Below are 12,889 nucleotides of genomic sequence, written 5' to 3'. Positions count from 1 at the left end.
TATTACGTATCAGCCTACTCCTGATTTATTTCTCTGTTGCTTTTTGATGTGGCTTCCAAAGTGAGTGTTTGCTTTTCATGTTTTTAAATGTGTATTTAGTAACAGTATGTAATAGCTTCATTGGACAGCATTTCTCTTCTTGGTGATACAGTGGCTGTTGCTTTTGCTTGTTAACAAATAGACACCCAGTGTGAAGAAAAAGCTTTATTTGTTTTGTCTTAGCTAGAAAGATTTGGAGATTATCAACAGAGCCTCTTGCACGAAGACTGTGGTACAGATTGGCAGTACATTAAAGGCTGGCCTGGTAACTGTTCCTATTCTGCAAATATGCACACATTCAGCTTTAGAAAGGAATGTTTCTGAGCAGTCTATCATAATTTTTGGTTTGGTAACCCACTCCTAGCTTATGCTTTTGCATTTTAAATATAAGTTTCCAATACAGAGGAGGAGAATACATTTTTGTTTTTCTTTTAGGAATTTTGTTCTTCCTCAGAGAGCAGTGTTTTCCCCCTACTGAAGCAGTGTGTGCTAGGTTTGTGCAGAAATTGAGAATTGCAGAGTAAAATAATTTAGGTTCGGATTACTTCCACTAACAAAACATACTTTTTGTTTTTCCTGTCTTTGTGGTCCACTTACCACCTTTGTCATAAGGGCTGTGGTGTTGTCTTGAAGTTTGAATATAGTCCTTGTTTGACTTAACATTTGTGATTATTTGTATATTTTGAAAAAGAACTGCCTAGGCTTAAGTTTATTCCTTTGTTTATTCCTTGTATGTAGTGTGGACTTTTTTTTTTTTTTTTTTTTTTCCTGGAAGACAATCTACCAATTAATTTTGGCATGTAGTCTTAAATCTGTCTTCCAGAATTCTTGTGCCTTTTATAGCTTTAGATGGGAAGAGAGGGGAGAAATATCAGGATGACTTTCTGGTGTGTTGGCACAAAGGGTAATAAAGGTACCAAAACTGCAACTATCAGTCTGCTTTTTTTTCCATGGGGGTTTAAGAAAGGGTGGAGGAGGAAGAAAACAGAAATTCAATACAACTGTTTTCATTTATTCATTCAGCTAATGGAAAAATTGATAAGGAATGGAAAACTTGTTCAAATTTCTTTCTGACTTGACTAGAATTGATCCTTGACCTCAAAATAAGTAATTGACTTTTTTGAGGTGTCTTTACTCCATCTGTTTGGTCCCTTTTGTATGGTGTGACATAAGCTCCTTGGATTCTGGATGAGCAGGAGTCTAGCCCAGAGAAATGGAGTGGAAGAGAGCAGACCTCCTCCTTCCTCCTCCTCCTCCTCCTCTTCTCTGTATTATATATCAAAAACTCTTCTGTATCGAAGTGGGAAGTTCTGCTATTGGCTTCAGTTAGGCAAAACGTCACCTGCAGCATCCAAGTGAATTTCCCTAGCCATCCAAAAACTATCTACCCCTATTCAGCTTAGTCTTGACAAATTTAGCAGGGCAGGGAGGACTGGAATGATTCCTTTTAATTGTCTAACTAATTGGAAGCTTTCACAGCTACACCTTGCTGGGAAGAGAAATGCTATAAAACTACTTCTGGCACTAGGCCAGCTACTCTCGCAGGCAATAACGCTGTGGATGGGGAAAAATCCAGCACAACTGCAAACAGGCAGTAAACCGGAACACTTATTTCAAAGACAGAAATTAGTGAGTCAGGTTTATAAGTAAATTCTTTTCATGAAAAGTTAGTGGTTAAAGCAGGCATCCATGAAGGTGGCAGGCTGTATTTCCAACACTTAATTGCCATATGTTGTTCTGCTAGGAAGTGATGCTGGAGCTAAGGGATGGTTCTGCTGCTGCTTGACATGATGGTGTTCAACGATAACAACCACATAATCATGAGATACCCCAAATACTGGAGACTGTATTGGGAAAATGGTAGTGTTCATTAGGCTGAGTTCCTTATTAAGCCACGTATTCTTTTCTGGGTGTTGTAGAGGATCACTTTTTAAGTGCTTTTGATAAGAGCAGGACAAGCCTGGTTTTGTCAGGCTAGGTTTTTATGGCTGTGTTCCAGCATCAGTGTATGGCCAACTCCACTCTACTCTTCCCGCCCCCACCCCCAACATATAGGAACACAAATGCTGTATTGTGTAATGCGGATTGATTCCTTTGCTGTGCACGTCAAGTAGATCTGAACTTGATGTTAGTATGTGAGTTCATTGCTTTGCCGTGATACAAACTTCTCTTGTTATCCCCTCTCCTCATTTTGCATGTGTCAAACTGAAACCACTCCTGAAGTGGCAGCTTCAGGATTAAGTAAGTTGGCATTATTTGGCTCAGTTATGGCAATTAGTGTTCAGTCATACTGCATGTTCAAAGACGGGGTTGACATGTCAGCATTTTGCTCTAGTTTAAAGTAGAACTGTTTTGGGGCAGAGAAATGAGTGTTTTTGTGTTGATTATTACAATAGAAAGCTTAGTAAGCTAACTGAACATAGCATATTGAGAGATCTTCAGCTTGACTTTTTTAAAGGATAGCAAAGCCAGGGAAGGTGGGAGATGAGGAAGGAAAACATATGCATGTACTTGATATGAGGTCATTACACTGTCATGTCTCAAACAAATGAGCAATGTTGTACCTTTTCTTCTTCCCAGAAATGCTGTGGTGGCAGCATCTGTGTGTACCCCCACTCCTGCTAGGAGTAAAGATCTGGGTGTGAGAAAACAGCAGGGATGTTGTTCTGTAAAATCTATTTAAAGCCCAACACTGCAAATGCAGCAGCAACAGAAAACTTGAGTCTGTAAAATACTTCTTTCATACTTTATTTATATTGATGCTGCAAGTGCTATTGGTACTACTGACTGTAAATTTATCTAGATATAAAAAGCACTATAAACAATTCAGCATTTTAAATGTGCAACACGGCAGTACTCCGCAGTGGAAATACGCTAGCCAGTTTGTGGTGTTGATAATGTGAGGTGAGTGACCAAAGATGAGGGGTAGACTTAAGTCTTAACTTTGAGCAAATGCTTTCTAGTCTTGATTAATAACGTTTTTGTAATGGACACTATTCCATGGGGAGAAATGTGGCGTTAGCCTCTCGCAAGTGAGCATGCTCACAAACGAGGAAGAAAAATCTATTTCCTGCCAGTTGTCTTCAGTTAGCCCCTTAACTCTAACTAAACTAAAAGTGTTCATTTCCCAGCTTCTCTTTAAATGTGACTTAACAACAAGCTCTCCTCTGCAGATTATTTGACATACACTTTTAAGTACATTTTCAGCTTCTGTCTGAGTATCTCCAGTACTGAGAAGTATTACTTAGCCTCATTTACCTATTATATAGACCTGCTGACCAGTTCATTTGTCCTTAGTAATTAGATTAACTGGGAATTTAACATACAAATCAACTCACAGAAGACCCTTAATAAACCTGCATTAGGGTAGTAAAAGATGTACTACACATACATTCTTTCCTCTTTTTGTTGAGATAGTTGAGGAGTGAAAAGGTATTGGAAGAGAATTAAGAAGATAATCAGGAACCATGCCCATACCGTACCCAAATTTTCAGTGCTGAAAACTTGAAATAGGTAGTGTGGTTCATTGTGGGGGCACACACTTGTGTGCACCTTACCTCTAAGGCTTTTCTCTCTCTAGAGTGCATCCTCTTGGGGCTTGTGGGGTTTTGTTTGTCTGTTTGTTTTTTTCCAGCTGAGCATATGCAATAGATAGATGTTCACAGAGAAATTTTAATTAGTTCTTGCCCAGAGACTATCATCCGGTAGGCTTTGACTTCCAAATTTCCAGCCAATATCTCTGTGACCTAAGTCTCCAGTTACCTTCAAAAGAAATGCCGGACTGCGGTTTATACCCAATGTTACAAACTTTTAGTTGTAGGTTCAAGATTTTTAAACCCTTTCTCTCAAACCAGAGGAACAGGAAGGCATTTTTTTCTGGCTAGCAGCCCTCATTAACATCAGCTAGTTTATCCTAGCCTCCTTTTTGTTTTACAGTTCTCCCTCTAGAGATGCATTAGTCATTGTTTCTGCACAGAAGCATTTTTTCCCCTGCAGCAGTAATTTGATTGCAAGATTTCATTCAGTCTCCATACAAGTCTGTTCCAAACTTCTTCTGCCTCCAGCATGGCATAGGGTGTTCAAAATCTGTGATAATTTGGCCAGGATTTTTCCTTAGCTTTCCCTCCCTTCTTTGCCCCCAAACACCAATGGAGAGCATAGCATTCCCATGCTTGCTGGAAATCTTTGTAAATGTTAAGTTTATTTACAGCCTGTCTCTTGGGATAAAAACCACACTTTGCTTACAACTCCCATTGAAATGTGGTATGAAGGCACTGTTTGTATTTTCATGTTGAGTTTTGATCAGTTGCATGAGTTTGACTTAGGCACTAGTAAAGACATGTCAGTTAATTGGAATAGCTTGTGAGCTTTATTTTAAGAGTCTTTTGGCATTCAAACTTTATAACCCATTTAGTGCTTGATGCTTTTTCTGTCCTTGTTTTCTGAATGTGGTAGGAACATGTTGAGCCAGTGCTGAGGATGTAGATGCATTGGCATATACTATCAGAGATTGCTTTCACATAAAATGTAAGTGTTCATAGGAGCAGTTTTCCTTACATTAACATGTTATATAAAAGCCTGCTCACACAAATAAAGGACTTGAGACCTAATGAAGGGAAAATGAAGTCCAAATAAAATGCCCTGGTGTAAACCATGCCAGAAAAGAAACTTCCTTCCATCTATCGGAATCTGACACAGATCTTTTCATTCATCCATTTATTTGCCTTTAGGCACACCTCCCAGTGGTTGTTAGGCAACCACAGTAATGCCGCTGAACAAGCAGGCTGGCTAAGTGGATTGTCCTCTTGCTCTTCCCCCCCCCACCCCGTCCAAACAGTCTTTTTGGTCATTTCTAATGAGCCAGGCATATGCATATGCAAGTTACCTCTTTGGCTGGCTTGATAAATGGAGGGTATTTTAGGAGTTCCGTGATGTGTCAGGGACAACATTTTGAAATCAGTGTGAGCTGTGACATCCTGATCGATAATGCCTAAGTGAGAGTTTAAGAATTTGCCTCTGTTGCTACGGAAGTCTTGCTAAATTTTGCTTTACTTCGGCATATTTACCAGTTCTGTTCAAACCAACTTAATATTCTAATGAGATTTTTTTTTTTTTTGGTTGAAATGCAGTGTCTACTCACCCAAATGGAGCTGAGCTAACCCATGAGAATTTTGTGTTCAAATATGCTAAGAAATTCCTGTGTCTTGTTACCAGTGTCACTATTTATTTGGGTAGTCTTACTAGCAAGAAATGTGTTCAGAAGTACAGCAGTGCTTTAGTACAGGATCAGATGCCACAGAAGACCTCATTAGAAATTACATATTTTGTAAGGATGGCAAGGATCTGTTCTTCTGTGCTACACTCACAGGAAAATATGTTTAGCATGTTGTTCAGGAGGGCATGTTTTTCTTGTGCCAGATTAAGATCAATGAACTCTTGCAAGTGCTGTCAAAATTGTGTCTCATAGTTTCCACACTTGTTCTGAATATTAGGCGCATAAACTAAAAATGCCTGCCATTTTCATTTAAGTAACCAACCCTACCTTGTATTAATTATTGCACAGCAACTTGGTATGTTTCTGTTCTACTTCCTTAAAATGTCTCCTCCCCCCCTTTTTTTTCCTTATCTCATTGTAGATTCACCAAATTGAAGAGCCTTAACCTTTCCAACAATAATTTAGGAGAGTTCCCATTGGCAGTCTGCAGCATCCCAACCCTGACTGAGCTTAACGTGTCCTGCAATGCCCTCAGAAATGTTCCAGCAGTTGTGGGCGATATGCACAAGCAAGTACTTTCTTAAAACTTAATGTATACAGCCTGATAATAAAGGCAGTAAACAGTTACATGACCCTGTACATAATTTAAATTCTATTGGGTTGTGTCACAGCAAACTGGCTTGTAGATTTGTACTGAAGCAGTTGTGAGCTGCAGGTGGTGGAAAAATGCTCTGTCTTGAAGCTCTTCTAGTCCCCAGTATTTGAAACAAGGGTCACCTTCAAGCTGAAGAGAATCTTCAAACCTGCTTCTTGCTACTGTGCCTCAGTTGTCATCACGCAAGTTGCAATTCTGGAGATGTTTGAAGATGTGGTACAACTACCTTTTATGTTCTGCATTTCATAGCTGCCAAGGCTTTTAAAACATTTAGTCAATATCTTCTTTAGCAGATGATGCTTAAGCATTGTTCCGCAACCCCTTTCCTTTTTCTACCCTCTTATACATGTTATTTCACTGTAACTACAGTAGATTTGTGTCTTTATAACAACTGAACAGGTTTCTCACTTTCTTTACTCTCCTCCCACCCCACCTCTCCCTTTGATAGCTTGCAGACATTTTTGCTGGATGGTAACTTTCTCCAGTCCCTTCCTGACAAATTGGAGCATATGCATCAGCTCAGCTACATGAGTCTGTCCTTCAATGAATTTGCTGACATTCCAGGAGTGTTAGAGAAACTGACTGCTATGGATAAACTCTGCATGTCAGGGAACTGCCTGGATACCCTCAACCTTCAGGTGCTAGGAAGGATGCCTCATATTAAACATGTGGATCTAAGGTAGGTGTTTGAAAAAGGGGGAAAATAAGTGAGTCTGAATTACTGGTTTTGAAACAATTTCTCTTTGGCTATCATAGTAGCCCCCTGGTATGACTGTTGTATTAGTCCACTGAAACAAGTTTCTGACTGTGTTATGTAACTTACAGTGATTACAGTGACTTAGCATTTAGAGGTAGTGTTTAGGGGAATTAATAGTTGGCAAAATGAGTTTTGGGGGAAATTAAGATTTACACTGAAAAAAAAATAAACCAGCCCCTGATCCCAGAAGGGAAGCAGGAGTCTTCATCCTAAGCTCAGTCTGCTGTCAGTGCTTTTGTCAAAGACATTCTGCTTCCAAGTTGTCCAAGGTTTGAAGCTCAAAAAGAGCAAGAGAGAATCTTGAGACCTACACCGGCTAGTCCAGCAGTTCAGCTTTTAGTAATGTAGTGATACCAATTAAGGACTCCAAGGCCATCACTTTTGGCATCAGAGTAGAGATGCTGTGAAATACCGTGAGCTTGGCTGAGTTTGCCACAAGTTTTCACTGTGCAGTTGAGAGCCCTCTCATTGTCTGCAGTCTCCTTTCTGCACCAAGCAGTGAACATTGGTTCCTTGTAGTGCCACCTTGGATATTTTATGTTGACTGTGTTTGCAAACCATACTTGCTGCACAGCAAAGTGCTTTGCTTCAGTGAAACCACGAATAAACATCATCTTATAAATTAAAAACAGAAGAAGGCGGCTGGGTCATATTCCCTATTTTCTTTTAATTGGAAAATTTAATTAATTTGCGAACATAAAACTGTAACACAGAGGGGAGAGTACTTAAAAGCAAGAGCAACAACAGAACTATAGGTGGATGTCCTGGTCCTTGCTAGGGGATTTAATGGATCCACAGAAATTACTGCTCTGATTTTAAAGTGTTATCATCAAAGTTGAGAATTTGAAACTGAGCTCTTTGAAGTGCTCTAGCATCTCAAATGTTGCTGTCTGTTATAGATCAACTTTATTTCAACTGTAACTTCTGGGGAAGTTGCTGAGGATTGGCAGCTTCAGTGCACTGCAGTGAAGATGTGGTAAAGCCTGTGCTCTTCATCTTCCGGACTCACGCTTCTTGGGGTTTTTTTGTTTTGTTTTCCTTCAACACTCTTTTTGGCCTCTGAATTTGCCCACTGTGGAACATGGTGAAGTGAGAAGCGAGTATGGGAAATCATAAATCTAAATGTGGCCTTTCAGTCCTCTGATATTTGCAGATTACTTGTCTGCCAGGCTTTTCCAGCAGATGCTCATGATAGCTCTTTGAAGGTCAGCAGGAACTGTAGAGGTTTTATTTTTCTTTTCCATACTATCAGGCACAAATTAACAACCAGATCATCTTTTATTTTTATAGATGCAATAATAATAATAATAATAATAATAATATTTCTTTTCTTGTGGAGCTTTTTATCAGTAGTTTTCAGAGTGGTTTGGAAAGGAGCTTGATGTCACGATTCCTTTGTCATGACGGTAAAACAAAATACTTGATCCATCCCACTTAGAACACCATAATGAAGAGAAAAATACTTAAACTTGATCAGAACTTTGAGGCATGCTAGTTTAATTCAGTGCAACTGATTGTAGAGTGAGTATTATGCTGGCAGCAGGACCCTATCATATAGCTACACTTAACATCCTTTATTTTGTCCGCAAGATTGAATTCAATTAGGAGGCTGGTGGCTGACGAAATAGACTTTCTGCATCATGTGACCCAATTGGATCTCCGAGACAACAGACTTGGCGAGCTGGATGCAACAGTTTTTAACAACGTTGAAGTGTTGCACTGTGAACGAAATCAGCTGGTGACCCTCAAAATCAGTGGATATTTTCTCAAGGCACTTTATGCTTCCTCAAATGGTAAGAGTGTTTTCAGGTCAGCTGTGCTGTCATCTGATTTCTGGTTGTCTGGTTTTCATACCTGGTTCTCTGTGGAACACTTATGGCATAAAATGCACCTAATCAGGAGAAGAGAGGGAGGGGGCTGTCGGTGTGACCCTTGGTTAGAGGGTTCGGCATATGCTGTGTCCTGTTATCGGTAGTCCTGAGCTTCAGATGTGACTTCCAGATAACACTGTACTGCTGACTCAAAGGTCTCAAAACCATGGAAATCTTAAAATTTAGGCTGAAATTCCTCTCTGTGTCAGCAGGGAGAGGTCTTGAAAGCATCAGTTCTCTGCGCTGCATAAATGTGTTGCTCTATCAAGGCAAATGAAGGAATTTACTGCTTCTCCCTGGAGTTAAGGAAGCTTGAACAAGTGGCCTTTTGTGAGACAGACTAAAACAATATATATTTTAACTACAACATCTAGTTACTCTAGCCAGAAAGCTACAAAATCTGTGATCAGCAACTTCATTTTTATTTTAAAATAAAAATTATGCAGCTTTTTCCAGTTGAATAACTCCTGTATTCCATTAATAGGATTTGTTTGATCTGTCTAGAAGCTGCTATTACTTATATAACTGAAATACTCAGTTTTCACTGCCATTTTTATTGTTTGGAGTAGGTTGGTATGGAATAAACCAAACAGAAGCTCAGAAAGCTGTGAATTTACTGAACAGTTTGCACTGCTTATTAAAGGCTGTCATCTTAACATTACCCAGGCCTATGCCTTCATTAAGTATTCATGCCAAGATCTTTGCAGCTAAGAAAAGTTAACGTAGTCTGCGCATGTGCTCTGCAATGTGAGCTGAGAACCCATGCCATCGTGGGTTTGCAATCAACTGCCTATTTGGTCAGATAAGAAGAGAATCTTGCTTTCCCCCCCAACTAATCTCTCTCTGCACTCTTGGCCACTTTGTTTTGGTCCTCCAGAGAGACCGTAATGTTCATTACACTTTCACTTCAGTGGATTTTCTGTAAGCTTAAATAAATTCTGTTTTACTTTCAACCTTAACAGTAAATATTACCTAGAAACCTTAGGATATGAAATAAAATTTAAGAAATCAAAATATAACATTACTAGCTGTAGTTAATGAGCTGTGCAGTCTGTAGGGCTGCTTGTAACCAAAAACTTCCAAAGGGATGCAGATGCTCATGTACTGTTGTGTTGAAAAGTATTCTGTGTTTTGCCATGACCTGGAGGAGTCTGGAGTTTTCCATAGCTTGCTGTTCCAGCATGGGGAATCTTTCATGTCCGTACCAAAAGTGACCAGTGAGAAAAGCAGAGTAGGTTTATGCATGACTCTTCTGGCTGGAGTAGACAAATAAGTCTGGCAGAGGTTGAGGTACAACTCTGAGTGGGACAAAGATAAGAATTTGCCGTGAAACTCTTCAAATCCTCCAGTTTCTCCTTTCTGATCTGTTAGGAAGTGTCTGTTGTAGCAAGTACAGCCTGATATAGCAAATGTATACTCAGACATAATAGAGAGAAACAAAGCTCAGTTCATAAAGGTCCAGAGCCTGAGAGCATTTTTTTAGGTTACCGACTTGTGCTGAGAGTTAGCTATTTAAAATACCTCTTGAAGATCTGCACCTAAATGGCTATTCTGTATTTTGAGACATCACATTTATTTCTATTTTATCTCCTAGAACTTGTTCACCTTGATGTGTATCCAGTTCCTAACTACCTGACTTATATGGATATTTCTAGGTAAGAGTACGTTTTGTTTTTGTTTTATTTTTTCTTGGGGTCTGTAGAACATACATCAACCAAGATTATGAAAAACAACATTCATTGGTATTTTACTGAGAGGAAGTTGGGACCAGAATTGGACCTTGAGATACAAGAAGGTTCATGCTCAGGGTCAGAAGATGGGTTTTCTTCTACTGGCCAACTCTTCCCTGTTTCCTTTTTATTCATTTGTACTGTGAAAAGTGTAATGCATGTTTATAGTTAATGGAAAATAATGTCACTGATCTAAAGATTTCTGAACTTATACAAATGCACAGGATTATTCAAATAAGTACCAATATGAGACCTGAATGCAAGTTGCTTTCTGGATGTGTCTGTATCACAAGCCTGGCATGGGTCACGGTTTGATAGTTTACTTATCAGTTTTGCAGCACCTGCAGCTCATCCTTGTTCCATGGTGCCCTGCCTGCTGCAGGGCTGTCTGCAGTTGCCATCTGAATGTATCCATAAATCCCACATAAAAAAGGAAGGCAGGGTTAGGAAAGAAATGGAAAAGGGGTTATTTTGGTTTTATTTAACAATTTAAGGGCTCAGTCAGGAACACCTTGCACATATGCTTAATGTCTTCCTTATTTAAGGAATTGCTCATTTGCCCATTAAAGTGATAATTTAATATATTAAAAAGCCTTCTTAAAGCACACCTAAGCTGTTGAGGATGACCGTAACAATTAGTGGGTTAACCGGGGGCAGTGGCCATCAATTTCTAAGTTGCATCAATCATGAGTTACTGTCACTGTGCACCTAAGTGTAGTATACATGTGTGGCTGAGTGTCATTTGCTGAAAAGTGCTTTTTGTAAAGCTGTGTTCTTAATTTAGTAGAGATCATGTTGGCAAAGGTTGCATGACTTTGTAATCGCCTTTTTTGTGCCTTGGTTCTGTGATGGCATGTTATTAAATGGATAGGAAGTCTTTAGCTTCTTGGACATCTTTGGCTCGCTTGGAATTTGGGAAATCTTTCTGAGGTTGAAAAGGAAGCTGTTTCAGGAAAGAAGGGTTTTGTTGCTACCAGATATTTTGGTTGAAGTTTATTGCATGAATGAAACAGAGGATACAAGCGCATGAATGAGCCAGAATGTGTGCACGTGTATGCACATATCCATTACTTCAGTTAACCTACTCAGATGTGCAACTGAGCATCAAATCATATAAACAGGCACATGTAGATTTGAAAGTTCGGGATTAGGAATCTTATATGGCACAAACATAAATCAACAATTTCCTCCATGTATGTTGCACTGCTAATGTTTGCATTCAAGGCAGGCAGCACAGGTGCCTAGCTGCATGTTTTCAGTGCAGTCTTTGGAAAAACTTACCTCTAAAAACTTCAATTTTTAAAAAGATTAGCTTCTGTGGAGGCAAATGTAAGAAGAGCAAACCCCTTGGCTTTAAAGATGCTTTAAGAAAGTTTTTGTCCTGTTCAGTGAGATTGTTGAGTAGTAGTAGAGTGGTTTTCAGCATTGAGTTTCTGGGAGATCGAAGAGGCACGTTGCAACTGTGTAGGACATGAATGATTTTTTGAGAAGTATCTCTCAAATGGAAGATGAAATGAACAGTTTCCTTTTCATTCTTGCAAGGACTTCTTCATCCTCGATACTCTTGATACTTCTTTCTTGGTAGTTTGGCACTATCATTCTCCCCTGTCTTGGTTAGTGGCTGCACATCTAGGGTGAAAACACTGTGAGCTTTCTTACCTCTTCAGTCAGAATCTTATTGCATTTGTAGTGCCATTAGTGAAGAGGGGATGTACACTCTCACAGGAAGCATATATGTAGCAAGTGTGTTTTCTGCAGGTATCTCTACCTGTCTTGAGGCTGTATTTTTAATAACCTTTAAATCTGGACTGTGGTTTAGCATACCTCTTGTGTTCTACATTCATAGAAACCACCTGGAAAACCTGCCTGAGTGGGTATGTGACAGCAGAAAACTGGAAGTGTTGGATGTTGGCCACAATCAGATACGTGAGCTGCCTGCCCGGTAAGTCCTGCAGACAAAGTTGCACAATGTGGAACAGGATAAGCAATTCAGAAATAATTGCTGATTCAATGTTTATTTTGTTCCAGTGACAGGCCCATTTTATCTTTTGTTTGATTTTATTTTTACCTTGTGGGGTGTTGTCATGCCACAAGCTTCCACACAGCCTTTCTTCTCTTGCTTTCATGCAGAGAAAACAGTGCCTTTGAATTCCAAATGGAAGTTCTGAAGCTGTTCATGCCACTGTTTGGAGAGGAAAGCGCTTCATTTTTAATATTGAATATTAAATATTTACAGCCGTAACTTTGCATGACACTTCAGAGATTCAGAAGTTATAACTTATTTCTGTCAGTGGTGCCTAGAGACTCCAGATCACAGCCCTGACTGAGTATTGGGTAAGAAAAAGGGTTGAAAGGAGAGGGTAAAGCCCCATAAAGCAAGTAAGCTTTTGCAAGTAGAGCAATTGTCTTCACTACAAAGATGGTTTCTTTTCCAGGAGTTTAAACTTAAAATTGAATACAAATGATAGGAAAACCAGTGAACAGGGAGGAAAGATTTTAAATAGTCAGAATTAAATTATGAACAGCTCTTATTAATTTTCTTCTAGAGAGACCTGGTCCAGATGAGTATACTGGTCAGGTGATGGTATTGAGGATTTGAGTGCCTGACTTTCCCGGAAGAGA

At 39.4% G+C, this 12,889-nt stretch overlaps 1 protein-coding gene across 1 annotated transcript in view; it reads left to right on the top strand.

Moving 5' to 3' along the window:
- The window catches only part of PHLPP1 (PH domain and leucine rich repeat protein phosphatase 1), a 143,781-nt gene that overhangs the window by 101,818 nt on the left and 29,074 nt on the right, over positions 1–12,889 (top strand). Inside the window, exons 5-9 of the mRNA XM_013961925.2 lie at positions 5,676–5,822; positions 6,358–6,588; positions 8,257–8,459; positions 10,132–10,192; positions 12,114–12,209. Of these exons, the coding sequence (XP_013817379.2) occupies positions 5,676–5,822; positions 6,358–6,588; positions 8,257–8,459; positions 10,132–10,192; positions 12,114–12,209 (738 nt within the window). The remainder of the gene's footprint in view (positions 1–5,675; positions 5,823–6,357; positions 6,589–8,256; positions 8,460–10,131; positions 10,193–12,113; positions 12,210–12,889) is intronic.

Source organism: Apteryx mantelli, chromosome 2, assembly GCF_036417845.1.
Source record: "Apteryx mantelli isolate bAptMan1 chromosome 2, bAptMan1.hap1, whole genome shotgun sequence".
NCBI lineage: Eukaryota > Metazoa > Chordata > Aves > Apterygiformes > Apterygidae > Apteryx > Apteryx mantelli.
This window is presented reverse-complemented; position numbering and strand designations above follow the sequence as displayed.